Source organism: Siphateles boraxobius, unplaced genomic scaffold (genome assembly GCF_051911475.1).
Source record: "Siphateles boraxobius isolate OS27281-9 unplaced genomic scaffold, OSU_SipBor_1 61, whole genome shotgun sequence".
Classification (NCBI taxonomy): Eukaryota; Metazoa; Chordata; class Actinopteri; order Cypriniformes; family Leuciscidae; genus Siphateles; species Siphateles boraxobius.
The window spans coordinates 2,681,184-2,708,895 of record NW_027509188.1 but is presented as its reverse complement, the minus strand read 5'-3'; the positions used below and the strand labels follow the sequence as shown (position 1 = coordinate 2,708,895).

The 27,712-nt window shown below is 36.0% G+C and overlaps 3 protein-coding genes and 1 long non-coding RNA gene across 4 annotated transcripts in view; 1 reads left to right on the top strand and 3 right to left on the bottom strand.

Moving 5' to 3' along the window:
- Positions 1-27,712, bottom strand: part of LOC143718612 (uncharacterized) — a 796,762-nt gene that overhangs the window by 688,535 nt on the left and 80,515 nt on the right. The window lies entirely within an intron of this gene.
- LOC143718495 (uncharacterized) lies at positions 1,273-1,939 on the bottom strand. The gene is made up of 3 exons (XR_013196406.1): positions 1,857-1,939; positions 1,643-1,663; positions 1,273-1,482 (listed from the first exon to the last, which is right to left on the bottom strand). It is a non-coding gene; the product is annotated as an uncharacterized LOC143718495 (long non-coding RNA).
- LOC143718472 (uncharacterized) lies at positions 2,088-4,428 on the bottom strand. The gene is made up of 6 exons (XM_077209532.1): positions 4,145-4,428; positions 3,902-4,043; positions 3,091-3,134; positions 2,922-2,951; positions 2,470-2,514; positions 2,088-2,135 (listed from the first exon to the last, which is right to left on the bottom strand). The coding sequence occupies exons 1-6, from the start codon at positions 4,196-4,198 to the stop codon at positions 2,088-2,090; spliced, it is 363 nt and encodes a 120-aa protein (XP_077065647.1). The 5' UTR covers positions 4,199-4,428.
- On the top strand, positions 5,633-22,446 carry LOC143718471 (uncharacterized). The gene is made up of 13 exons (XM_077209531.1): positions 5,633-5,680; positions 6,385-6,481; positions 11,897-11,919; positions 12,446-12,481; positions 16,088-16,171; positions 16,273-16,356; positions 16,458-16,541; positions 17,007-18,957; positions 19,055-19,132; positions 20,438-20,494; positions 20,604-20,654; positions 20,804-20,860; positions 22,319-22,446. Exons 1-13 carry the CDS (start codon positions 5,633-5,635, stop codon positions 22,429-22,431), a joined length of 2,763 nt encoding a protein of 920 aa, XP_077065646.1. The 3' UTR covers positions 22,432-22,446.

Here is a 27,712-nt window from a genome sequence, read left to right as displayed (position 1 = left end):
GTTTAAAACTAGACTGAAGACGCATCTATTTAGCCAGGCATTCATATAAATTTTTTATCTTACAGTTACTGTAAATTCGGCCTCTAGTTCATAAACGCCAGAGGAGAACTGGCCCCCGACTGAGCCTGGGTTCTCCCAAGGTTTTTTTTTTCTCCATTGGGTCACCTGATGGGGTGTTAGGACACCATTAGGTCACTGGATGGAGTTTTTCGGTTCCTTGCCACTGTTGCCTTTGGCTTGCTCAGTTGGGGATATTCAAATTAATTAACCAATCATACCATTGATCAGCTCTACCAAACTTGGATGTCTTTTTTCCAGTAATAAACAAACATTAAGTTGTTTTGATTGATACTGTGAAGCAGCTTTGATACAATCTGTATTGTGAAAAGCGCTATATAAATATATTTGACTTGACTTGACCTAAGAAGGGGTTTCCAGCATCTAAGCAAAGGATGAGCAAGTGGGTGGTCGAGGCCATCTCGCTTGCTTACGGTTCGGCCCATCAGCCTTCACCTTTGGCTGTAAGGGCTCATTCCACCTGGAGTATGGCTGCTTCTACAGCTCTTCTTTCAGGAGCTTCTCTTCAGGACGTTTGTGATGCGGCAGGCTGGTCCTCACCGCACACTTTCGTCAGATTTTATTCCCTTGACCTTAGCTCCACTCCCGGGGCTCAGGTTCTCTCGTCGGCTTGTGTCTCCTTATGACACACGACGGGGATTTGGTCGTATGGGGATGTGGGTATTGCGTTCCCACTGCGATTACACGCAGCGGTAGTCCCTGAAGGGGAACGTCCCGGGTTACGTATGTAACCCTAGTTCCCCGAAGGGACGGACGCTGCGTGTCCTGCCATACTCTCGGCATCCCCTTGGATCGCTTGCTTCAGTAACATTAGAAGCTGGTGGCTTGTGTATTCAGGGGATATTTATAGCTTCCTGGTCGGTGACGTCACCCGCTGTGACGCTCCATTGACTGATTTCATTCATGCTTCAGACGCGCTACGCTGGGGGGCGTTCCCACTGCGATTACACGCAGCGTCCGTCCCTTCGGGGAACTAGGGTTACATACGTAACCCGGGACGTTTTACTCTTTCCCCCTACAAAAGACAATACATGATACATGAACATTTGAATAGGATACAGAGGGCATGCACAATTGTCTTCTGACTAGTTTTAGATCTCCAAATATTTTTGTTCACCTCAACAGTGGAAGTAAAGAAAAATAACTACAGGTATGCTGAATTTGAAAGATATTTTTATGGGCAAGTTAGATGTAGATGCCTTTTTTAAACTACTCAGATTAATATCTAAGAATTTGACTTGGCCTTTGAAACGGTCTACCTTTCAAATTGCTCTGGATCAGAACCTCTAGTGGGAAGGCGGCCATTAAAAGAACACGGACCATTGAAGTGGCTGTTTGGGCCTGCAGAGCAGAAGTCCATTGATGCTGTAGGATTGTTATGCCCGTGCCATGTGCTAACTCCACCTGTGGGTGTGATCACATAAACAAGTTTTAAAAGATTTAATTTGAAAATAATGTATATTGTAAATCTCTTTTTAAGTTTTTATTTAGCCATTTCACCCATTGCAGAAATGCTTAACAAATCTTTATGTACACACCTAAATCCTCAGCAAAAAGTACTTACATAATTAGCATCACTGGAACACTAAAAAAATAAAATTGAAATAAAACCAAAATGAAAGTCAACAATGTTATTACAGACAGACTGTTGCTGGTAAACTATAAAGAAAAGAAGGAAGTGCTTAACTACAAACCTTTACACACTTTATTAAGAATTAACAAAGCAATTACTCGTAACTGCACCATGTATTTTGGCAAGGCAAAAACAAAGTACTTACTTTACTAGCAGACAGAGAAGCATTGGATGTAGAACATATTTTGCTGTTATGCTGAGGAAAATAAGTCACACAAACATGAGAAAACACAAAGGTGAGTAAATGATGAGATATATCAATTTTAGGTGAACTATTGTTTATCTACCACAGTTATGTTCAAATAACGATGCTATGATTAATGTTCCTGACTTGACAAGTATATTTGAAATGTAAAAAATAAGATAAAAACAATAGTTAAAATGCATAACTTACATCAAGGACATTTGCATTTGATTGCACAGGCTAAAATGAATATGGTAAATGGATATGTTAGCAATAGTACTGGACAATTGTTTACAATATACGTTTATCTAATGATCTATGTAACTGGCACTTCTAGCAGGATAATTATACCACAAAATGCCGAGATTTAATATACAGTATAGTAGTTTGCATGTAGCCGTGGTATGAAGTACAACTTGTTCTGTTGTAATTTCTTTATAATTATTTTAATTTCATGGTTTATTATAAATGTTTAAAAAATCGATTAGAAATGTCATTATTTCAATAGTTATGCTTAGTATGTGACATAATAGCATGTGGCACAGACATTACATAAAAAGTAGCTAATACTTACTTTAGGAGCATGTGAGAGGGGAACATGAGATGGAGTCTTTGAAATCTGTAAAAGAGAAATTCATGTATTAGAAACAAGTCAACACTGTAAATCAGAAAAACATTTACATAGCAGACTGTTTCTTGTTCAGATTCAGTGTACAAGTACAATCAGGACCGTCCCAAGCGTAGCGTGGGGTGGTGTCGGGCAGTGCAAGTTAGTATTAGCACCCCTCTCAATCCCCCACCCCGTTCGTTCGTGATCACGGCCCTGAGTACAATGTACAAGTACATATGTTTAAAAAAAAAATATATATATATATATATATCATATGTTAATAGATATGAAAATGTGTAAAATGTACATCATGAACATCTGCAACAGATTCCACAAGCTATTGTAAACTGCACCAAAAACAACAACAACAATAATGATAATGACAAACAAATTAATTAATTAGATTTAAATCTTACGTCAGGGACATCTGCAATTGATTTCATGGGCTGAAATAAGAAGGCAGAAATATTACTAATGAGCAACTCTAAAGGTCTTAAAAAGTTTTAAAAGGCAAGAAAATGTGGAGCATTGTAAAATAAATTAAGGCATAACTGTGCTTTACATTATGTAAACAATTCTTCTAACCTCTTGGAGTAAGTGCTTCGTAGCCAGAAGGAGAGGTGGGATTTCTGTGAACGTAAAATTAAATGTGAATATATTTTGAAAAATACTGTAGAAAGACCAAACTGTAAGCACACACACACACACACACACACACACACACACACATATATAGTGTACTGGTCAGAAATTTGGAAACATTACTATTTTTAATGTTACTTTTTCTAATGATATCTATTTTTTTTCAGGATTCATTGATTAAAAAGAACAAAGTTAAAAAGAACAGCATTTATTTAAAATAGAAATATTTTCTAACAAAATTTAACACTTTTTATCAATTTAATTTATCCTTAAATTGATAAAAAGTGTAACTGTTAAATTGATACAAAGTGATAGTAAAGATTTATATTGTTAGAAACGTTTTCTATTTTGAATAAATGCTGTTCTTTTCAACTTTATATCCATCAATGAATCCTGAAAAAGTATCACAGATTATAAGAAATATTATGCAGCTCAACAGGTTTTCAGCATTGATAATAATCATAAATGTTTGTTGAGCATCAAATCATATAAGAATGATTTCTGAAGGATCATGTGACACTGAAGACTTTATGGATCATTAAGGATTAATGATGCTGAAAATTCAGCTTTGTTTACAGGAATAAATTATGTTTTAAGTATATTTAAATAGAAAACCATTATTTCAAATTGTAATAATATTTCACAATATTACAGTTTTTTTCTGTATTTTGATCAAAATGCCGGATTGATAATATATTACACACACACACACACACACACACATATATATATATTTATACAGTACAGTACTTACTTTCAAGTATTTCATTTTTCAGCCTCTCATTTTCTTTATTTAGACTCATGTTCTCTTCTCTCAGCTGATTTATCACACGCTGTAGATGTTCAATTTTTTTTTCATTCCACACCTTTAGATCATTTGGTAGTAGGTCTGTGAGCTGTCCATTAAAAATACATAATTTACTGTAAACAAGTACATTTATATGTATTTATAATTATGTTATATATATATACACATACAGTTCTAGCAAACACTCACCTTTTTCTTAGCTGCTGGTTCCTCTCTCACCTGTGCGGCCTCTAGGAGTTTCATTGTGGGTCTAGTCTTTCTCTTGAGAATGACTGGCTTGGGTAGCTGTTCTTCAAGCTCCTTGAGCTGTATTTGCAACGTTCTCTCCCTTTCTGAGGAGATAGAATAATGCTGAGATAAAGGCTAACGTTAATGATTGTAGCACGTCACACGGTCCTGATGATGTTAATTACATAAAAAAACAAAAAAACAAATTGAATAATTTACTGACGTCTTGTTAAGCGTATCCAGAATAATAAAGCATGATATAAGAGTATAGGATAATAAAAATAGGAAACTTTACCTGCTATCTCGACGATGGAGGCCTCATAAACCGCCCACCCACCTTTCGGCTCTTTGACGCCTTGGCGCCACTCCACCAAGTAAACTTCCTTTTCTTCCATACCCGCTGAGTATTCATCCTCATCAAATCCTCTTATTTGTTCAGTAGGCAGAATAGAGAATTTTCCATCCTCCACCCACTTAATTAACGCAAACATAATCGGCTCGTTTCTTACCGTCTCCAATTTTCGGGTGCAGCGGTGACACGGTCATATTATTCGCGCCTCAGGCTGGCAACGGTTTTTTTTTTAATGACGTCATAAAGCTGCTTTTTTAAATTATCTAAATTGTTGAATTTTTTTGTATTTGCACTTACATAAAAATGTTTTAGGATTCTTTTAAATGTTGTTTTTTACCTTTAAAATCTAATTATGCAGTTTTATTATAACATCACTAAGGCATTGCGCTGCGTATGCATTGCGCATGCGCAGACAGTAAGCGCATTGACGGACGGATTCCAGACGATCCATTTTTTTACTTCCCTGGAAAACTATTTGGTAAGCATAGATGTCACAATAAATAACATTCTAACTTTATTACAAATGTTTAACGTTAACCCTTTGGATTGTATGATTAATCCTCAATGTTGTTCTTTATTTTGTCATCTTAATTTCATCAGTAGGTCACATATGATTTGCTGTGACGTACACAGACACAATGAGCGAGCCTCGACAAAGGATTTCGTATAAACGTTATCTTACTGATGCTGAAGAGGAAATTCCTCCAAGAACCATACGAAGATGGGCACAAAAAAAAGGTGTGTTGAAAACAGAATCTCCCACTGCTAGGTCGATTAACTGCAACCAAACCAAATGCCCTTAAATTTCCCCAATCAGCCGTTCTGGCGGGTGTACTTTTGTTTCTGCCTATGGTGCGAACGGCTCCCAAATTAATCACTCGAAGTTGGCTCTTTTGATCAGGGGATTTAGGCCCTGTCCTAAATGTACCCTAAGCACTCGTGGTCTTCCTACGAGTTCGCACTTTCGTGACTTATAGCGCGAGAATGTCCGATTTCTCTGCATATTCTTGATTCAGTATAATATAGGTGTATGGTGTGAAATGTATTAGATCACTTTTTTAAATTTATTTACTGTATATATATTTTTATTTTTCAGAATGAAGGCAGCAGAAGACCTTGAGAATGTTATCAATGAATGTCATAAGGTATGGTTCTGGTAATTTGCACAGTTTACATTTGATACATCCCTTTAATTAATTAAAGGTATGGTTCACCCAAAAATGCAAATGTACTGTTGTTCCAAACGTGTAGTTTCTTTGTTCTGTTGAACACAAAATAAGCTATTTTGAAGAATGTCAGTAACCAAACAGTTTCTGTTCTCTGTTGACTTACACAGTATTTTTGTTTTATACTATGGAAGTCAATGGGGTCCATCTACTGTTTGGTTACCTGCATTCTTCAAAATAGCTTCTTTTGTGTTCAACAGGAAAGAAAATCTTACAGGTTTAGAACAACTTGAGGGTGAGTAAAGGATTACAGAACTTTCACTATCCTTTTTAATTAATTGCTCCTTTATAGCAAGTAACAAATACTATCTTATTTGTCTGTTTTCAAGGTTTGTGTCAAAATACACAAAACAATACACTCCCTTGATTGTGAATAATTCTAAAAAGATGTGATGCTGAGCAGTAAAAAAGAAAGTTTTTACTAAGAAAAAAAAATTGCCACTTTTTATTTATTGCAGAAAGGATAATGGAGAGAAGACAGGAAATTACAGGGCAGAAGAGTATAAATGTGGATTGGGAAAGGACCGATCTGAAACTTAAACTTAAACTCCAGGCTACATCTCTTCGAAGAGTATTAATGTGATGTTAACAGGACCCATAATTCTCTCTTCTTTTTTTTTTAGCCGTTCCCAGACACCACCCCAGAAGACATCCAGCTAACTACTCCTGAAGAAGAGTGCACTTCCAGTCCTGTTCAGATAGAGGATCCAGTGGATTCAGGTCAAACTAAAGAGCAAACCCAACTACTTCTTTTGGCACTTAAGCTTAAACACAATTTGACCAATGACTGTCTTGAGGATGTCATGAAAATTCTAAATGTTGTTGGTGGTAATGATTCGGTATGCAGGACAAAATATTCATTTTACAAAGCTTTCGATTATACCAAAGACATTATGAAAATCTGTTATGTGTGTGACCAGTGCAATAAAATAATGTCAGCTGAACTGGACCATGTTCATTGTGTTCAATGCAACATTACTTATGACAAAGCCAGCAGGTTCACCAATAATTTTTTCATATACCTCTCCTTGGAAGATCAAATAAAACATCTTTTGAAAATTCCAGGAATTACAGACAAATTGGTACAAAGGCAAACAGAAACATCAACATCTGTCAGTGATATTTGTGATGGTTTTTTGTATCAGAAAACTTTAAGTGGTTCAGATACGCCCCTTCAAACCCTTACCTTGACATTTAGCTGTGATGGTGTGCCAGTTTTTAAAAAGTCCCCTTGTAGTATTTGGCCCCTTTTATGCACCATTAATGAGTTGCCGTTGAAAATGAGACAGGATAATGTACTCCTTTGTGGACTGTGGTTTGGGGATGAGAAGCCTAATATGAGAACATTCTTAAACACTTTTGTAGAGGAATGTGTAAAACTAGAGGACAACGGTTTCACATGGGAAAAGGACAAAGGTGTTTCTATCACTACAAAAGTAATCCCTCTAGTTCTGATGAGTGACTCAGTTGCCAGACCTCTAATACAGAATGTCAAACAGTTTAATGGTGAATATGGCTGCTCCTATTGCCTTCACAAAGGAAAATGGGTTGAAAAGGGCAGAGGATCTACTCGTGCATATCCTTTTCAGAAAGACCTCCAGCTTCGCAATCAGGAACAGACTAATGAATTTGTAGAAGCTGCGTTAGAGTCAGGACAGCCTGTTATGGGTGTCAAAGGACCAAGTGCATTGTGTCGGCTTCCCAGTTTTGATGTAATTGAAGGGTCTGTGCCAGACTACATGCATTCAGTACTTCTGGGTGTTGCACGAACTGTAACAGGGCTGTGGTTAAACAGTGAAAACCATGAAAAACACTGGTATATAGGTAGGTCTACAAAAGTGATAGACGAGTTGCTTTTAAAGATTAAACCACCATGTAATGTACCTCGTGTGCCAAGATCAGTCACATTGAGGAAATTCTGGAAAGCCCACGAGTGGTACATGTGGCTCTTTTATTATAGCTTACCTGTACTAAAAGGTGTCTTGCCAGAACCACTACTGAATCACTGGTCAAAACTAGTTAAGGGTGTATCACTTCTGTTGGGTGAAAATATAATCAGAGACCAGATTACGGAGTCTGAGGCACTTCTAACAGATTTTGTGAAAGACATGGAGGTATACTATGGGGAAGCCAATATGTCTTATAATGTCCATCTTTGCCTCCATTTACCAAGAAGTGTAGTTAACTGGGGGCCTTTGTGGGCTCACTCTGCCTTTGTATTTGAGTCTTATAATGCTAAACTACTCGACATGATCAAAAGCACTCAAGGGGTTGCACTGCAGATTGTCAAAACTTTTTGGTTACAAAAGGCTTTACCTTTTTATGGTCAGACTATCCTAAAAGATGCCTCAAATGAATGCAAGGAGATCTTTTAAACTCTGACAAGACCAAAACGGTTGAAACATGTAACTCGCACACATGATGTCACTGCACTCGGTCGTCCTAAAGTGCGATTACTTAGGAGAGATGACTATATGGCACTGAGTCGTTATGGGGTACAAAAAGGCAGGGTAAAGTACTTTCAACGAATCATTACAAATGACGAGGTGGTTCACTCAGAAGATTACAGCCGTGTATCTAAACGCAATTCATTCACTGTTGTGTTGAATGACGAAGATCAAAACTTTTTTAGAATTAAAAGATTCTTGATTTGTCAAAATGAAAATGAGGAGAGGTGTTATGCCATTGGCAGATTCTATGAACAAGCAAAGCATAGTCTCTGTGCCTCAAATCCAAGTTACTTTGAACCAGTGTCAAAAAATCTTGGACATCTTACAGCTATTCCTGCTTCAGCTATCAAATGCAAATGTCTGATCATTCACACTGAAAAACTCAAAGTTGATTACATTTTTAGAAATATTAATCAGTCTGAATTCCTTAAATGAGACGTCAAATGAAGCTAAGAAGAGTGGCCTAAGTTGTTTTATTCAATTTGATCTTTAGTGTCAGTGTACAATGTTTTTCATAATGTAATAAGTGTATATTTATCTTTTAAAATTTGACGATGAATTAATGGCAAAAAGCTATGTGTACATTACTAAAGCAATGCAAAATATTACGCTATGTGGTATATTTTGCAAAATGATTTAAAAACAATTTATGTAAATAATTGTAACTTTTTCAGTTTATTTTGTAATGCTTATGTTGATATAACACAGACATCTTACCGCTATTCCTGCTTAAGCTATCAAGCAAATGTCTGATCATTCACACTGAAAAGCTCAAAAGTTGATTACATTTTTATAAATATTAAAAATGATTTAAAAACAATTTATGTAAATAATTGTAACTTTTTCAGTTTATTTTGTTATGCTTATGTTTAAATAACACTTACATGTCATTATCATTAAAAAACACGTAATTAATTGAATATTTAATGGCAAGAAGTCAAATGTACATTTCAAAGCAGTGTTTTATATTGTGCATTGTTTTTGCTCTGTTTATAGGCTACTGATGATTTTAATACTGTCACGGCTTGGCAGATGAAACAGACTGACGACGTAAGTTTCAGACGATAAGATTTAATGTAACAGCGTGTTAACAGAAACATCACGTTCACAAAAACAATAACCGACCCGGGAGAGAACTGAACGGGAGAATATATACACAGGGTACTATATACACAGGTAAACGAGAGAATATATATACAGGTAAACGAGGGAACTAACTAGACACAGGTGGATGAAAGTTAACTAATCAGGGATAGAACAAGAACAGGTGCAGACAAGACAGAGCATAGTGACATGCCCGGATATAATGGATACTTTTGCTATCCATCCACATTCTACTGTAAGGTTGGAAATGTATTTTCTTGACCCTGAAATACATTTTGAAATATATTTTGGTAAATGAAGGATGAAAATAAATATATTTTAGATTTCAAAAATATATTTTTTTGAATTTCACAGTTACAACATATATTTAGCATATATTTAAAATATATTTTGGCCAGAAAAAATATATTTTTTTACCGTATGGGCTTCTGCTATCATCATAACAATTAGAGTTTTTGCTGTATTTTGGATCAAATAAATGAAGCCTTGGTGAACAGATGGGACTTATTTTATAAACATTAAAATTCGTACTGCTTGTGGTTGTGTGTGTGTATCTCTATATACTTATTATTTTGTCTGTTGATCAAAAATCGATCTAAAAATAAAAAATAATAATTAAATGTTACAAATTAGTCAATTTATTAAATGCCTATACATATAAAAATGAGTCTATTAAATAATATTGATTAATTTAAAAATAAATAAAAAATAGGCTATATAAATACATGTATTAATTAATAAGTTAATTATGAAGACTTTTGTCCAGAGGTTTTGAATGAATCTCATATGAAAACAGTTTAACAGTCACTAGAATAGCCTAACAGTGTAGATCTACAATCTTTATTTGAAGCTAAACTTTTGTTTAAAGGGCATTTACTTATTTTGATAATAATTTCGAAGGTTTAATAGACAGTCGTTGTCATTTTGAATAATATTGTGCTTTTTTTAAATGATAAATCGTGCACACATATGGAGCTGTAGCCAATATGTTTTCGAATTTAATATTTGTACGTTAACGTTACCAAAAGTAACCCGCCCCCAAGGCCTGGCCTCATCCCATTTCCCGCGATCCATAGGAATATGTAAATATGCAAAGAACAACTTATATGCATATAATAAATGACAACTACATTTACTTAAAAAAATACTCAAGTATAAGCTACGTGACAACTCATTAATGTAAAGTAGGAATTTCTCCGTGCGGGAGAGCGAGCCCCCTGAATTGTCCTCTTAATGCAATCTTACGTGCAAATGCGATGCATGGTCATATCCCACAAAATAAACAATAAATATTCTGACTACTATAAACACTTAACCTTCTCGCTTAATAAATCAAATAATATGTTTTTGAATACTTGCTCACAGTCACTCATTTCATAGGCTATACATCAACTAATATGTAGGGTAGTCTACAAACGTTTTCATACGTATTTGTCGTAAGTAACACGTTTCTAATTCTAATTTCTAATTGTTGAAAATTCAAAGCAATTCTGAAATTCAGTTTAAAAGTTAATTTATTGACCAAAAATGCAATAAACGATTGTACCTTAAGCTTACCTCTTTTCAGTGTCTTCACGTTGCGTTTCAGAATATCTTCACCCACTAACACAAGAAACAAGTACTGTAAGTGTGTATTAATGTTAAAACGTCAAAATCTAATATTTTACTAAGTTAATAGAAAGTTAAGCTTACCTTTTCACCATCTTCGTGTGCTTCACAAAATGGCTTCAATTTTTGTCTGGAAAGGCATCAGGGGAAATTGCATATCACGTGGCTCCTATAGTTACTTAAAATGTTATGCTAGATTTAGCCTACTTAATTTTGACGCAATTGTTATAGTTAATTTGACTTGTGTTTTTTCATTTTATTTATGCATACATTTAAGTTCACCTGGTAACTTATATTTTTGTGTTACACACACTATATATGTTAAGTAGAGGTTGAAAAGTTATGAATACTAAGTTTTTTGTGTTTAATCTAATTACTTTATAAGTAATGGTTGTTCAGCCAACGAAGCGTTTTTTAGAGTGTATAGTGGCGGGCAATAGCCAAGTATTTTAGGCTATTTGATTTTTTTTCATTTGGAGAAACGTTTGATTTTACCTACTCCAAAACAAACAAAAATAATAATACAAAGTCATTTTTAAATATATTTTTGTTGTAATAATTGTAAAAAAAACTGCATCTAGCCTATTGTATATGTAGGCTACATTAAATCATTATCATCAAACCAAATAAAACACTCAATTTATTGGAGTCTTAATGGTTCATACTGGTGTACAGTAGAACATGTAAGCTTGCCAAAAGGTATTTTATTGGTCCTTATAATGGTATCCAATAGAAAAAACATGCCGCCAATAGAAGAAAGCAAATTACCAATAGAGACCTACTAGGACCATTACAGTTTCCATTAAAACCAATACAGACAAATAGACAAAACATGCCACCAATAGAAGAAAACAAATTACCAATAGAGACCCACTAGAACCATTACGGTTTCCATTAAAACCAATACAGTTTCCAATACAACCATTAAAACCATTAGCAATTCTGTAATGGTTTCTATTGTTTTTTTCAGCAGGGAAGCAGCAGGAAAAAAAACAGGTAAGACATTTAATTTTACTTTAAATAGGTTGAGCTGTTTTTGGAGTCTGTCCTAGCCGTCAGGATCATTATCTCGTGAAACTGTTTAGCTAACGTTTGTACTAGTGTAATTTAAATGAACATAACAGGGTTCTTACATGTGCTTCAAGTAAGTTACTTGAATAAAATAACTTTTTTGTCGTCATTTATTCGTCGTTTTTTGATGGCCAATTAATTATTCTAATAATATTTCAAGCATAAATGCATAGTAGCTTCTCTAGTGTGAGGGTTTGGTGCTTTATTCTGTTTTGATATCATAAACAGATTATTTTTGTGTTTTGCACTGTTGCCCACACAAAATAAGACATGCAAACTCTTTTAGAAAAGTGAGCTGGATGTTTTTTTTCTGATATCTGTCACCATACAGACTAAACAATTAATACTTTTAATACTATTAATTTAATACTAATCTAATTAGAGCTGCTACAAAATATATTCATTTCATCATTGAGTCATCTGAAAAGATAATTGTTTTTTTTTCCCACAGATAATGGAAAGAGAGAGCAATCAAGACAATGAGCAGGTATGTATCAAATGATGTTAGACTAAGAATTGTTCCACAGTTTTGTGGGTGTAACATTAAACCTTTATATCTGGTAACTTGATGTAACCACATTTACACTTCATCATGTACCCCTGTGCAAATAGATTCAACAGTTCTACCATAAATTGTACTTTGGTGCACTGGAGTGTATTATATTGAAAGGTGTTCCTAATATTTCGACCCCCTCATGTATGTTAAAGGGATAGTTCACCCAAAAATTTTAATTAGCCCATTATTTAATCTCCCTCAAGTCATCCTAGGTGTACATGACATTCTTCTTTCAGACGAATACAATCAGAGTTATATTAAAAAAATGTCCTGGCTCTTCCAAGCTTTATAATGGCAGGGAATGGCCGTTTCTGTTTTGTTCATAAAAAGTCCATTTAAAAAGCATCCATCCATCCATCATTAAAGTGCTTCACACGGCTTTGAGGGGTTAATAAAGCCGTTCTGAAGTGAACCGATGTGTAAGGGTAAGAAAAATATCCATATTTAAAACTTTATCGATTAAAATAAATAGCTTCTGCTGTCTTTAAAACAGAAACAGCCATTCACTGCCATTATTTAGATTGGAAGAGCCAGGACATTTTTTAATATAACTCTGATTGTATTCGTCTGAGAGAAGAATGTCATATATACCTAGGATGGTTCGAGAGTGAGTAAATCATGGGCTAATTTTCATTTTTGGCTGAAATAACCCTTTAATGGAATGGACAAAATATTAGGAACACTTTCCAATACAATGCACTCCATTATGCCACTACGACCTAGTAAAACCTCAATAATAAACACAAAGTGGATTTATCATCTTTTTGACAGTGTAAACAAAAACTGAAAATGTATGAGCTTCGTGTAAGTAGAATGGCAGAGCTAGGGATGGGGCGATCCGATGAGAGTTATGATGAGACACGCCTCCGCTTAGGAAATCCAGTCCGCAGTTTGCAGCCAGCTAGCAGGAAAGCATTGAGCAGCATTATGTCCGCTGTGTGGAAATACTTCACACTGGAAACACCGCAGCTCCCTCACGTCGGTCAACACAACGAACGCAATCCAACATTTAAAAAAGCACCACGTTAAAGAGCACAAGGATTTTTTAGCCAGGGGGCAGAAAGACAACAGGAGCCGTTTTATTGATAGAGAGAGTGTGCACTGAGTCCGAAATTTTCGCACGTTAAAAAATAAATACGACCTCAAGTTATGTCAATCACGCTTTCACACTGCAACTTTCGTCCTTCATAAAAAAAATCGAACCGGGTCCGATTTTCTGCGTTTTACGCATCCGCAGCGAGCAGTTTGAATGGCGTTTTGACAATTCAGAGCCACCGAATCACGAATACGAAAAAAAACGCATACGAAAATGTTCACCTTTCTTATATTTATAATATTTGACATTTTAAAACCTTGATTTGTTGATGCTACACGAGCCAGTGTACTTGATTTGTGCTGTTCAGATGCACACTGTTTTATTGATAGTGTGTGTGTAAGATGTTTACACTTGCACTTTTCTTATATTACAAGACTCAAGTATTTGACATTTTGGGAATGTAATAAATATTGTCATGACAATCAATTTGAAACCCTTACAGTTGCATATTTGTTTTCAGAATGGGATTTTTCATGTCAACAGGATTTCCTGTTTTTCTGACTTCCTTTTCTGACCTTATACTTACCTAAAGTTGCCTTTTGGGACATACATGCATACATACGTACATATCATACTTGCCTGTTGAGAGGAGTTTATTTCAGCTTCATATAAAATCAACAATAATGATAATGATGATGATAATAATATTAAAGCAAACTCAGGTATCTCAGGTATTCAGCTCTGGTATCGGAATAGAATCGGTATCGGCCGATATCCAAATTCAGGGATCGGATCGGAAGTGAAAAAATGTGGATCGGTGCATCCCTAGGCAGAGCTGTTGTGTTGGATCGCATTACATTGCACAGGTGTACGTAATGAAGCGGGTGTTGAATGTAACATCGGTGCGGGCAGGTACAGAGCGCAACATCGATGCACCGAAAAATAATTAATTAATTTACTGAATTAAGTTAGAACAGAATATACCTTTCTTATAAATAAAAATACAAAACGAATTAAGTCAGAATCAAGTCACAAGATGCAGATCAAATGTGTGCAAAGTGCCTAAAGTGCAGGGGAACATAGCTATATTCAAAACACAAGCCACAAATAGTTAAATTAGATAACCCTGAGTGATCAATGAATAAAACAAAGAAATCATTATTAAAAAAACAAAAGTATAGCCAGAATTTTTTATCATAGAGAATGTTTAAATACTAATATCAGCTTACGAGGGAAACGGAGGCGGAGTTAGAGGTGCTTCTGCTACTGCTGGAGATGATTCGGGAGAGGTCTGTGTTTACACGGAGTAAAGCCTTTAAACTCGACGCGTCCGCACGAGCGCAAAGGTGCGCAAGATCAGCAAGACCCCATTTCGCTTGGCTGTGTGCACGGCTTTTTTTGTAACAGAGCCCGCGGCGCCGCATCCGAGGATGAACAACTTCAAGCCGAATCTGCCCGAGCATGTACGTCTCACCGCACCGGCACCCAGTTTGCACGTCTAAATTGCATTTCATTGCAAAGTTTTTGTTAAGGTTTTGTTTACGGTGTGTGATTTATTTAAAACAAAGCACGTTCATTGCAAAGTTGTTGTTTTTTTGTTAAGGATTCATTTAATGGAAAGCACATTCACTTCTAGTCGTCTTGCTGTTAATTTCAGTAGCACCTCATTGCAGCACACGAGATCCAGGGGGTGGAGTTGGATCCAGATCTGAGGGGTTGAGATGGGTAGGTTTAGGGGTGGGTTTAGGGATCAGGGGGTGGAGATGGGTAGGTTTAGTTATATATAAGGTGGGAGTTATATATAAATCCCTCTGGATTTTGTGTTCTGCAGTGAGGACCATCTCGTTAATTTAACCAAAAAAGTGTATATAGTTAGCGAACGTGACAAACGCTACAAACGTAGCGAACGTGTATATATCTATAAGTTAACACTGGTCTCTCACTACGACACCTGCCGTTCTCAGTGGCGGGTTAGGGTTAGGGTTAGGGCTAGGGTTAGGATCATACCTAGGATATATAGGTCCACTAAAGGAGGGAGAGCATTTTCACATTTAGCTCCAAAACTCTGGAATAGTCTTCCTGATACTGTTCGTTGCTCATACTCGCTCTCCCAGTTCAAAACTAGATTAAAGACGCATCTCTTCAGCCAGGCATTCATATAATACTTTAATCTTAAGGTTAAATCCGACCTCTAGTTCATAACCGCCAGAGGAGAACTGGCCCCCGACTGAGCCTGGGTTCTCCCAATTTTTTTTTTTCTCCATTAGGTCACCTGATGGAGTTTTTCGGTTCCTTGCCACTGTTGCCTTTGGCTTGCTCAGTTGGGGATATTTAATTTAATTAATCAATCAATAATACATTTGATCAGCATTACCAAACGTGGACGTTTTCCACTAGAAACAAACACTGTGAAGCTACTTTGATACAATCTGTATTGTGACACAATATGGCCACAATATGGATGTCAGTGACAGTTTATTACATAGTGGTTGTACTTACAGGCATCAGAGAGCGATCCAGTTAAACCGAGAAAGAGAAAGCAACATAGAACAGGCCGAACAGAGAAAGGAGAAGGAGATGACCAGGTAAGCGTTTCAACTGGGATTTTATTGAGCTGTAATGGTGTCTAACAGAGCCACAATATGGATGTCAGTGACAGTTTATTACATAGTGGTTGTACTTACAGGCATCAGAGAGCGATCCAGTTAAACCGAGAAAGAGAAAGCAACATAGTACAGGCCGAACAGAGAGAGGAGAAGGAGATGACCAGGTAAGCGTTTCAACTGGGATTTTATTGAGCTGTAATGGTGTCTAATAGAGCCACAATATGGATGTCAGTGACAGTTTATTACATAGTGGTTGTACTTACAGGCATCAGAGAGCGATCCAGTTAAACCGAGAAAGAGAGAGCAACATAGTACAGGCCGAACAGAGAGAGGAGAAGGAGATGACCAGGTAAGCGTTTCAACTGGGATTTCATTGAGCTGTAATGGTGTCTAATAGAGCCACAATATGGATGTCAGTGACAGTTTATTACATAGTGGTTGTACTTACAGGCATCAGAGAGCGATCCAGTTAAAGGGATCGCTTTAACTTAGGGATCCTAACCCTAATCCTAACGTTGAACTTAGAGTCTCTGGAATGCATGAAACAGAAATAGTCACTTAAGACACAAGGCTGGAATACGTGAAGCTTCGCTAGCGGAGACAACAGGTCTGGTCTTGATCTTGGGGTTCCAGGGTAATCACCGATCACAGATGCTGCCTGAGAATACACAGAGAGATCTGTAGTTTCTACAATTCTTCAGTATTGCAGAAAGATAAGACTGGAACTGGCCTGAAGTTTCCAACTGATTGGATTAGATGTTCCAAACTAAAATTGTTTTTGCAATTTAAAATTGCACATTGTTTGTTTTGACAGAGTCTCAGTCGCACTGATGAATCCGAGTCAGACGGGGATGATGGAAGTGAATTCATACCTACACCACCCTCCTCGGACAGTGAAGACTGGAGCGATGAAGGTCCAGATTTTCCAAAAGACAGAGAAATTAAAGTAAACAAGATCAACACTAGTTTTGCTCAAGATGAGCTCGACGTTGACTCTGGTGATGATCTGGAACATGCAACAGATGAAGGAAATGATGAGAAAGAAGAGGGTATTACAAAAATAACAGTAAAGAAATGCCAGAAAGGAGATAGAAGGATATGGGACAAGAAACATTTCTGTATTTATTGTAAAAAAACCCAAAGCAAAATAGCACGCCATTTAGAGCGAAAGCACCACAAAGAAGAGGATGTTGCTAAGGCAATATGCTTCCCCAAAAATTCTAAGAAACGCCGTCTGTTATTAGATCATCTTAGAAATAAAGGTGACTACAACCATAATGTTAACTTCTTGCGGACAGGAAAAGGTGAAATAGTGACTTATAGACAACCTTCTGAAGACGCAAACCCTCATGAATACTTGCCGTGCAATTTTTGTTTTGGTTTTTTCAGAAAACGTGAACTTTGGAAACATGAGCTTTCATGTAAAACACAAAATGATCTCCCTCGGGAAAAGTCATGCAATAGAAAAAGAGTCCAAGCTGCAGCTTCCCGTCTCGTCCCTATAAGAGTAAACACAACACAAAGATGTCGTAACATCATTGGCAGGATGATGCATGACGAGGTGTCTCTTGAGGTAAAATCTGACGAACTTATTTGTGAATACGGTGATAGATTATTAGAGAGGCATGGGAGCGAACCATTTAAAGATGGCTATGTTAGTCAAAAAATGAGAGAACTGGGGAGATTTTTAATTGCTGCAAAGTCTCTGAAACCAAATGTGAAAAATCTTACTGATATCTTAATTCCACCTATGTTTAAATTAGCTGTCGATGCAGCAAAAAAGGCATCTGGTTACACTAACTCAAAGTACCGCTATGATAGACCATCTCTTGGTGTAAAACTCGGACACTCCCTTAAGACAGTTGGTGATATACTTATAGGCAATTATGTAAAAGCAGAAAATGAGGTTGCTGCGAACAGAGTCAGGAGTTTTCTGGGTTTAGTGAGTTCAGAGTGGAACCACTATATCTCACACCGTGCTAGGACAAACCTAGAGGAAAACAAATGGAACAAGAAAGAAATGATTCCTCTAACTGAAGACATAATTACCCTTCAAAAATATTTGAAGTCAACTGAAGAAAATGCCAGAGAGAAATTAATACAGGGTCCTGATCCTAAAACATACAGTATGCTCAGTGAAACTCTTCTTTCCCAAATCATACTTTTCAACCGAAGGCGCCAAGGCGAGGCAGCTAAAATGCTACTTCAGACTTATGAGAGCAAAAATACAGATACTCTTAATGAGGATGTTATGCAGTGCCTTTCAAAATTAGAAAAGAACCTGAGTAAGGACTTCACTAGAGTTGTTATAAGAGGAAAAAGAGGCAGAAAAGTACCAGTGCTTCTCACCAGAGAGATGACAAGATCACTTGACTTCCTGATTGAGCACAGGACTCAAGAAAATAACATTTCTGAGACAAACAAATATGTCTTTGCAAGACAAAATTCAGACTGCCACATAAGAGGCTCAGACTGCTTAAGAAAATTTGCAAATGAATGTAATGCAAAACATCCTGAGACCTTGACCTCTACCCAACTGAGAAAACACATCGCAACCCTCTGTCAAATAATGAACTTGAAGGACCATGAAATGGATCAGGTTGCAAAATTTATGGGACACGACATCCGTATTTACAGAGAATACTATCGCCTAACCGAGAACACGCTTCAACTTGCTAAAATGAGCAAATTGCTCATGGCCATTGAATGTGGAACAACAGTTTACAAAGGAAAATCTCTAGACGAGATTGACTTGGGATTAGAGGGTGAGCATCTAACACTGGAAAGTTGTAACAATATACACTAACTGGGAATTTGGAAAGAACATGTGACTTGTACTATAAAACTTTTTTTTCATTACAGTCGCTTTGTCTGAGAAACGTAAACAAGGCTGCACTTCAGACCATGTTATGATGGAGACGTCTGAGCAAGAAGAAGATGGTAAGAAAGTCATTATAGGAGAGGTTAGGTTCAAGTTAAAATGTACCCTTTTATCAGGTTAATGCTTTGAAAGGAGAAGTCATTTATAAAGTTCTTGTTATACAAAATAAATACACTTTAGGATCGATTAACGTTATCAGTTTATTCATACACCAACACTCGCTGTTACAACTCGTGCTCAATAACAACAACCGCTATTCCGGGAACTCCATAATAAGTTTAAATTTTCGTCGGTTGGTGAGTTTGAATCTAAATTTGAATTTTTTAGAACTCCCCAATGCAAGTCAATGGGAGTTTTTCCTAGTTTTGATCGTCATTTTTAGGAAAACCGTAAGTCCGATCAGTCTGAAAAGATAGAGCACACCTGGCCAGATCAGTTTGAGTGTCTGAGCCGAGTTTGGAGTATGTAGAGTTAAAGCTCTAGGAGGAGTTTGTGTCAGAAATTTTTAGTAAGAATAATAATAATAACGATTAAAGTTCGTCGAGACAAACTTTAGGTTGGCTTGAGAAAGCTGGACCAGACAGTTTTAAAAGCTTTAAGTTTAAAGTAGTTTAAAGTTTAAAGTAGTTTAAAGTTTAAAGTAGTTAGAAGTTTAAAGTAGTTTAAAGTTTAATTTAGTTAGAAGTTTAATTTAGTTAGAAGTTTAATTTAGTTAGAAGTTTAATTTAGTTTAACGTAGTAAGAAGTTTAAAGTAGAAGTATAGTTTGAAGTTTAAAGTTTGATAGCTAGATGGATGGATGGATGATAGATAGATGAGTTTATAAGTTTACATGAGTCTAAGAGTTCAGAGTTTAGTGTATATTAGCATCCTGGGCTAAGGTGAGTTTTTATAGTAGTAGTTTGAAGTAGATAGATGAGTTTATTAGTTTAAATGAGTCTTAATGGCTCATAGTATATAGAATGGCAGTTTGATTTAGTCTAGGGCTTCAAGGAGTTTAGATTTGAATTTTTGACAGTTGGGGAGTTTGAAAATCTGAACATTCCGCAATGTTAAGTCAATGGGAGTTTTTCCCAGTTTTGATCGCCATTTTTCGGAAAACCGCAAGTCCGATCAGTTAGAAAAGATATAGCACACTAAGTCAGAACAGTTTGAGTGTCTGGGCTGAGTTTGGAGTTTGTAGAGTTAAAGCTCTAGGAGGAGTTAGAGTTGTAAATTTAACGGTCAGAAGAAGAAGCGGAATAATAAGTTTAAGTACAGTATCAGTAAGTTGGCTCTCACAAGCCAACTTAATAATAAGTTTAAATAGGATTTCAGTAAGTTGGCTTTCTCAAATGTCTCATAATTTTAATTTCTCTGTTACAGAGTTATCCAGAAGTCAGAAGAAGAGGCCTGATCCTGGGGACTCTTGTGATTCAGACGGTAAGTAGTGTGATCATCTACTGCACAGACTTTCTGGCATGCAGTGTACAGTAGGTTATGACTTAGTTTGTGTATATATAATTGGCGGTCTCTTCTCTTCACACACAAGGCCCTGACACACACACAGGCACTAAAGCAAAGGGATCATCCGTTAGAAATGGTAAGCTTGTTTATTACAAGGTTGTTCAGGAAGTTAAAAGTGTTAGCTGTGATAACTGACTGTTTTTTTTAGCTGACATTAAAAAGTTTTTTCAATACAGATGTAACTCAAAATAAATGTCTCATAATGTTAATTTCTCTCTGTTACAGAGTTGTCCAGAAGTCAGAAGAAGAGGCCTGATCCTGAGGACTCTTGTGATTCAGACGGTAAGTAGTGTGATCATCTACTGCACAGACTTGTGTATATACAATGATATATACAACATTATGTATATATACAAGTACATCTCAGTAAATTAGAATGTGGTGGAAAAGTTCATTCATTTTAGTAATTTAACTTTTAATTGTGGAACTTGTATTAAATAAATTAGATGCACACAGACTGAATTACTTTAAAGAGCATATTGCAGGTAAAAAGAATTCTAAATGAATATACAACCTTATGTTAAAATTAGGTATGTAACGATTCACTCGCAACCGGTTGAAAATCGATAAAAATGTGTGACGATTCAAGTCGGTTGAAATGTTAAATGAATCGCGATACACGTTTTAAACAGCAGGGACGTTTACTGTAGCCTACTGTGAAGTTGTGACGCTTTAGAGGCACAATAGCAGCAAGCACACACTGGCGCGAAGCTAGCGAGTGTTTTCACTTCATTAATGGAACTTGAGCTTGTGTGAGCCAATCTCAACTTCCATAGGAATGAACTGAAAACGCTCGGTTTGCTCCGCTCGCGCCGCGCCAGTGTGTGTCATAGTCTGGTGTGCGCTCGCGCCGTCAAACACATGGCGACGGCAAGCGTAGATGTTGACTCATTCAAATCGGAGGTGTGGCGGCATTTTGACTTTCCATAGACTAATATTAATCACCACCGTGAGAAGTACCAGTCACCTCCGTTTTCATGTAAAAGGCATTAATACGACAAGTGCGAGAGCCACAGAGATCACAAGGTGCATCAGTGTTTCCGTGGCAACCAGGTGTTGTATTTATTTTAGGCTACTATCTCTTTCTCTAAATGTGTAAGTTACATGGATATATATTTTTATATATATAATTTATTGATGGTTATGGCATATTTTTCTAAATGTGTGGGTTTTTTTTTTACTCTTGCTAGTGTAAGGTTAATGATACAAATTATAACAAAATTAAAACCCTTCTAAATGTGGTACTAATTTTACTAATGGTATAGTCTTTTTCTTAGTGTGCGAAGACCAGACAGACAGAAAGACTGAGTTGAAACAACCTTGAAGGGATTTTTTTTTTAATTTCAATGTAGTTTTTTTATTTGACAAATATATTTTAAAATGAAAAAGAAATGTGCAGCATTTTGTCTGAGAAATAATAAAAGGGACACTTTTTCATTTATGATTTCTTAAATCAATCACTTGTTAAAAAAATCGTGAGAAAATCGTATCGTGAAACAAGTATCGTGAATCGTATCGCATCGTGAGTTGAGTGAATCGTTACATCCCTAGTTAAAATGTGAGCCAAAATCATCACAATTAAAAGAACCAAAGACTTAAAGTACTTCAGTCTGTATGCATTGAAATTGTTTAATACACAAGTTCCACAATTTGAGTTGAATTACTGAAATAAATGAACACATGCTAATTTATTAAGAAGCACCTGTATATCATTGGCTGTCTCTTCTCTTCACCCACAAGGCCCTGAAACTTACATAAAGACCAAAATGAAGAGATCCTCTAAGACTTCAGCTTCTTTGTTGACAATGAATAACCACCTTATACACCCTAGCAACTGCTTGGAAATACCCTAGTAACCACCTACAAAATACCCTAGCTGCCCAGCTGTGTGCATGTACTATTAGGAGTGCCTTAACCTCTTGGCCATACTGCCCTTGGGCCATTACAAGTCAAGTCATCTTCATTTATATAGCTTTTTTTATAACACAGATTGTTTTATAACGCAGACATTTAGGGAACAGAGATTGTTTTTGCTCTACAAGAAAGTTATTGTTCACCTTAAAGGATTAGCTCACCCCAAAAAGACGCCTGAGACTCGTGTATCAGCAGGTAGTGTGCAAACTCCAACCTGTTAACATGGGTGCCGAAATAACGGACATGCCACGCAGCCAGTGTGTCGCCGGCCTTATTCAAGCGCGAATGAGAACCGTTTCGCGGGGGATCCCAGGTGTGCAAAAAAACCCCAACAACAACGAATATTCGAATGTCAAATTTTCAACTTGAATACCAACCCACCGAACGAATATTCGAATATTCGGGTCCAGCCCTAGTTTTTACTTACTGTAACGATATCGGGCGAAGCGCGCTGTCAGGCCAGCGATCTCATCTCGAGCAGCTCAGAGAGCAAGGATTAGATATCCGATGAAAGCCAAAAAGCCCAAAGTTATTGACTGTCTGCATCTGTATCGCAGTCCTGTTTGGTGAGGTGATATTCAATTAATCATGGATAATAGATGAACTAGTTTTATATTTTATTATGTTCATGCTCATTTTTGAAATAGAAATACATACAGTTTATGAAGTGAAATGCTATAGCCTTATGAGCAGTTGATATATGGTAATCATCAGACTGTTATGTTAATTTAGTGCCGTCATTCGGTTGTTTATTATATCAATATGTTTCAGCACGTTACAATCATTAAATGGATTGAGTTAAGATAGCCTATACCGTAATTAATGAAACAGTCTGTTATCATGCAGATGGACAGCATGAATGGTTGCTCTCGCTCTCTGTTTATGTGTGTGTCTCTTATACATGCCAGCTTGTGTGAATGGGGGGTGGGTTGCGATTTTCAAATAATAATCAAATAATTCCCAGCAATCATTGAATATTATTTTTGCTTGAAATGCCTATCCCTAGTCACGAGAACATTGGGGTGTTATGGGAATTGTACCCGGTGTAACCTATTGTATGCAACTTTTTACATGATGTGAAATATGGAAATTGATTGTTTTATGCGTGTTCCTATGATTCCATGATTTGTTGACTTTGATGGAACGATGTGTCTTTCTGTTTATTTAGGTTCTGCTGCGCAGAAGATGGTTAAAAGAAGGCCTTGGAGTAATGCCGAAAAAAAAGCAGTTTGGCGACAACTTGGAAGTTGCATAACCTTATTGAGAGTCCCGGGGAAAGACAAATGCATCGAGTGCATAGATGCAGAGCCAGCACTTCAGAGCAGACATTGGAGAGACATCAAAAATCATGTTCACAATACCATCCAAACCAGAAAGAAGAGGACGTCGCTGAATTAACTTGCATGTGTGAAGGCAAGTTGTTTTGACTTTTATTCATTCTCAGGATATGAATTCTTAATATATCAGCAATTACATTTCCACTAGTAAACACTATAAATCTTGATTTCTGTAATTGTATTTTCACTAGTGAAATCTCACCATAGGCTGACATTCAAATTCAGTATCAGTATCAGAAATACTGTTTGTTGATTTCAGGAATTACTTTGTTACTAGTGAAAATTTATTTTCTTGATATCTGCAATTTAATCGCTACTAGCAACAATGTTCATTTCTGATTTCATGAATGTCATTGTTTACTAGTAAGAAATACATTTTATATATCTAAAAATTACACTTCTAATTATTGATATCAGAAATACATTTTCAGATATCAGAAATTAAAATTGTCACTAGTAGCAATTAAATTAATACATTTTTCACTAGTAACAAAGTAATTCCTGAAATCAACAATTAGTATTTCTGATATCAAGAACTGAATTTGAATGTCACTTACAGAAATCAAGAATTGAAATCTTTACTTGTGGAAATGTAATTGTTGATATCAAAAATGAACATTTTTATTAGAGAAAATTTAACTATCAAGAATTCATATCCTGAGAATGAATAAAAGTCAGATCAGCTTCAGGTTAAGCGCTGTATTGCATTAATGAGATTATCAGTCCACAGTTAGCACAAGAGTTATTGCAGTTTGTGGACTGATGTAAAGAAGCATACATATGCTATGTGAAAAAAAAAATTTCTACTGATTTATAATTGTGGAGTTTGTATTGTGTTTGTCTAGTATGGCTTACAATAGTTCACAACAAAATGGGTAGTTGACTCAACTGCTCTAATGATAAAACTGAAGCTGACCGTGTCTGTGGTCAACTGAGTGGCATCAGTCATCAGTGTTTATTGGAACAGCTGCTTTTTTCTTGTCACTTTTGTCTGATTTGAATAATAATAATTATAAGTTATTTATATTATAAGTTTGAGCTGAAATAACCCATATACATGTTGACAGGCTTAAGTGTATAATATTAGATTAAAACACTTGAAAAGACAGAATAAACCTTTATTTTATGCATATAATGAAACCAGCATAATTTACTCTTCAAATTGTAACAATACAGCCCATTAGGATTTTGCTAACAATAACAATAATAATTAAGAAAATAAAAGAACATTTGTGGATGATCACATCAATCTTTAAGAATCCAAATTAAAATGTCACTCCGTTTATTAAAACAGATTAAATCTTGACAAATCCAAGAGTCCTTTCCACTTGATTCCACTATAACAGAAATAAATAATAATTAGAACATGTTACTTTCATAACGATTTCTTTAAAGCTTGTTTCTGCCACAGATTAAAACATTTTAAAAGATAAATTGTTTTCTCAGAATTTGCGAGATTTAACGTCAGAATTGAGTTAAAAACTCGTAATTAACTTTAAATGTTTTATTCTGTGGCGGAAACGAGCTTCCGTTACTATAATTGTTATCATTATCGTGTTCTAAAGTAGGCTATAACTTCTAAGATAAAAGTACTTACCTTTGTGACCACGTTGTTTTTTCCACAGGTCAATGTCTCCGACGCACGATCATCGTCCATTTTAATTATGCAGAAATCATTCTCAAAATATCCCTTAAGGCGAAAATACTACAGTAAAAGTATAAGGATAATGTTGACTTCCGTCCATTAGAGGCGCTAAGTGTCATGTAATCTGCCCAGCAACCGGCTCGGTCCTCACAGCGCCGCCAACTTCACCAGTTCAGTGAGTGTCGTGTGTGAGAACATTTGAGCTGATAGTGTGGCTGTATACACCCCTCTAGTGGTCAAACGATTTTTTTCAGCCTTATAGTGTCAGCAGAAATCAGGGTCCTCGCAACATGCTATGTGGTCATGGTCTTCACAAGGATAGCTAAACACGTGTGTGTGTGTGTGTGTGTGTGTGTGTGTGTGTGTGTGTGTGTGTGTGTGTGTGTGTGTGTGTGTGTGTGTGTGTGTGTGTGTGTGTGTGTGTGAATTACATAAATTAATTAAACTAATTCTAAATGGACTGCTGCAATTATACTCAGAAACTGTAGTAAATTTAAATTAAATTACATATTTTGTTTAATTGCCTTTTCAGAATTTCACTCTATTGTAAAATGTCATTGAGGGTTTCGTTTTTTACACAAATAATGCTAATGGAATCTAAAACTTTTGGTCTAATTTTGGCAGATCATTCAATCATGAAAACAGTGAAACCAACAACAAGGCAGAAAGGTACATGATTTCTATTTAATTGTAATAACGAGCTTGCCTTCTTATCACTAAAAAAGTAGTGAATTGTGCATTCTAAGCATATTTAATGCTGGTCTTTTTGTTTGTAATTTAACTAATTTACACCCATTCTTAAACGGATAGTTCACTGAATTTACTCGTTGTTCCAACCCTGTATGAATTTTGTTTTATTGCTCAACATTTGACGTTAGCTATAGTATTTTTGCCCATTCTATGAAGCTCAATAAAAATATCTTCAAAATATCTTCTTCTGCGTTCAGCAGAAGAAAGAAATTCATACAGGTTTAGAATAACTTCACTGTAAAAAATAAAATTACCATTTGTCCAGCATACTGTGCTTTTTGAGTCACATATATTAGGAATTGTGAATAACTGTGAATCTACATAAAAATACATGTTAATCCAACAAAATTCTCCAAAATGTCACAGTTACATGTTAAACAAAGTTTTCTGAATAAACATTTTTATGTTGAACTAAGATCGTAGTTGCGCATGCGTTATGAGCAAGAACATCGCGCCAAATGCACGGGGTTTCCCTTCTCCATTTTGTGCTTTAGCTCCTCATTTTATCGGCGGCATGATGGATCGCTCATCCTGACCCTTGAGGATCTAAATATTGCCCTACGGCTGTAGGTGAGTATTAATATTACTTTGAATTACATCCATGCAATGAATCGTATATTCCCAAGCTGAAAGTGTGTTATTCAGTGTTGATTTCGTTGACGAAAAATTTTCGTCACCGACATTTTTTTCACAGACGAAAACGAGACGATACCTAAATAAAAAATAGTTTTGAATGGAAAAAACTATGACGAAAAGCTATTGAAATTTTCCTTAACGAATAAAAACTAGACGAAAATGTTAGATATGGACGATTTGGGAAGACATAAGTTACGTTTGTTGTAGATGCATGTGGACAGGGCAGCTTGATGCATGTCTCATAAAACGTTAAACAATGTAATGTTAAAAGTCTAGGAGAAAGAGAAGAGCAGACATATGGATATATCTGAATAAGAGTGATTACGCAAAAGAGAGCTCCGGTTTTCTGCGAGCACACACCCGAAGCAGCAGCCGACCGTGCAGAAATCTAACGTTAACGTTAGGCCTAACTTATACGTTACAGCGCGAGTTCTGAATTGAGCTCTTTCGCGTCTGAATGGTTAAATAACACACAATATTATGTCTATATGTCCGTTTTTGGAGAACAATCACTTACAATCACACGCAGTCACTTATGTCTTTACAGAACATCGCGAGAATATTGGATGTGAAATTGGATCCGCACATTCTGTCTTAAAGTAACAGAAATATTAATATAATATGCCCTTAATATTAATCAACTCATATGTTGGTTGTAATTATAATTATACATTAAAAGACATATCATGGAAACACATTTGCCAACAAATTTTTTTTTTATGTAACGGTAGGGCTTGTGGCCTAATATTTTCTTTTATGTTTGTGTCACTGTTCAGAGAAAGATTAGCTAATTAAAGTTCTCTATACGTAGATTATCGTAAATTCGATAATTTATTTTAATCTTTTTAATTA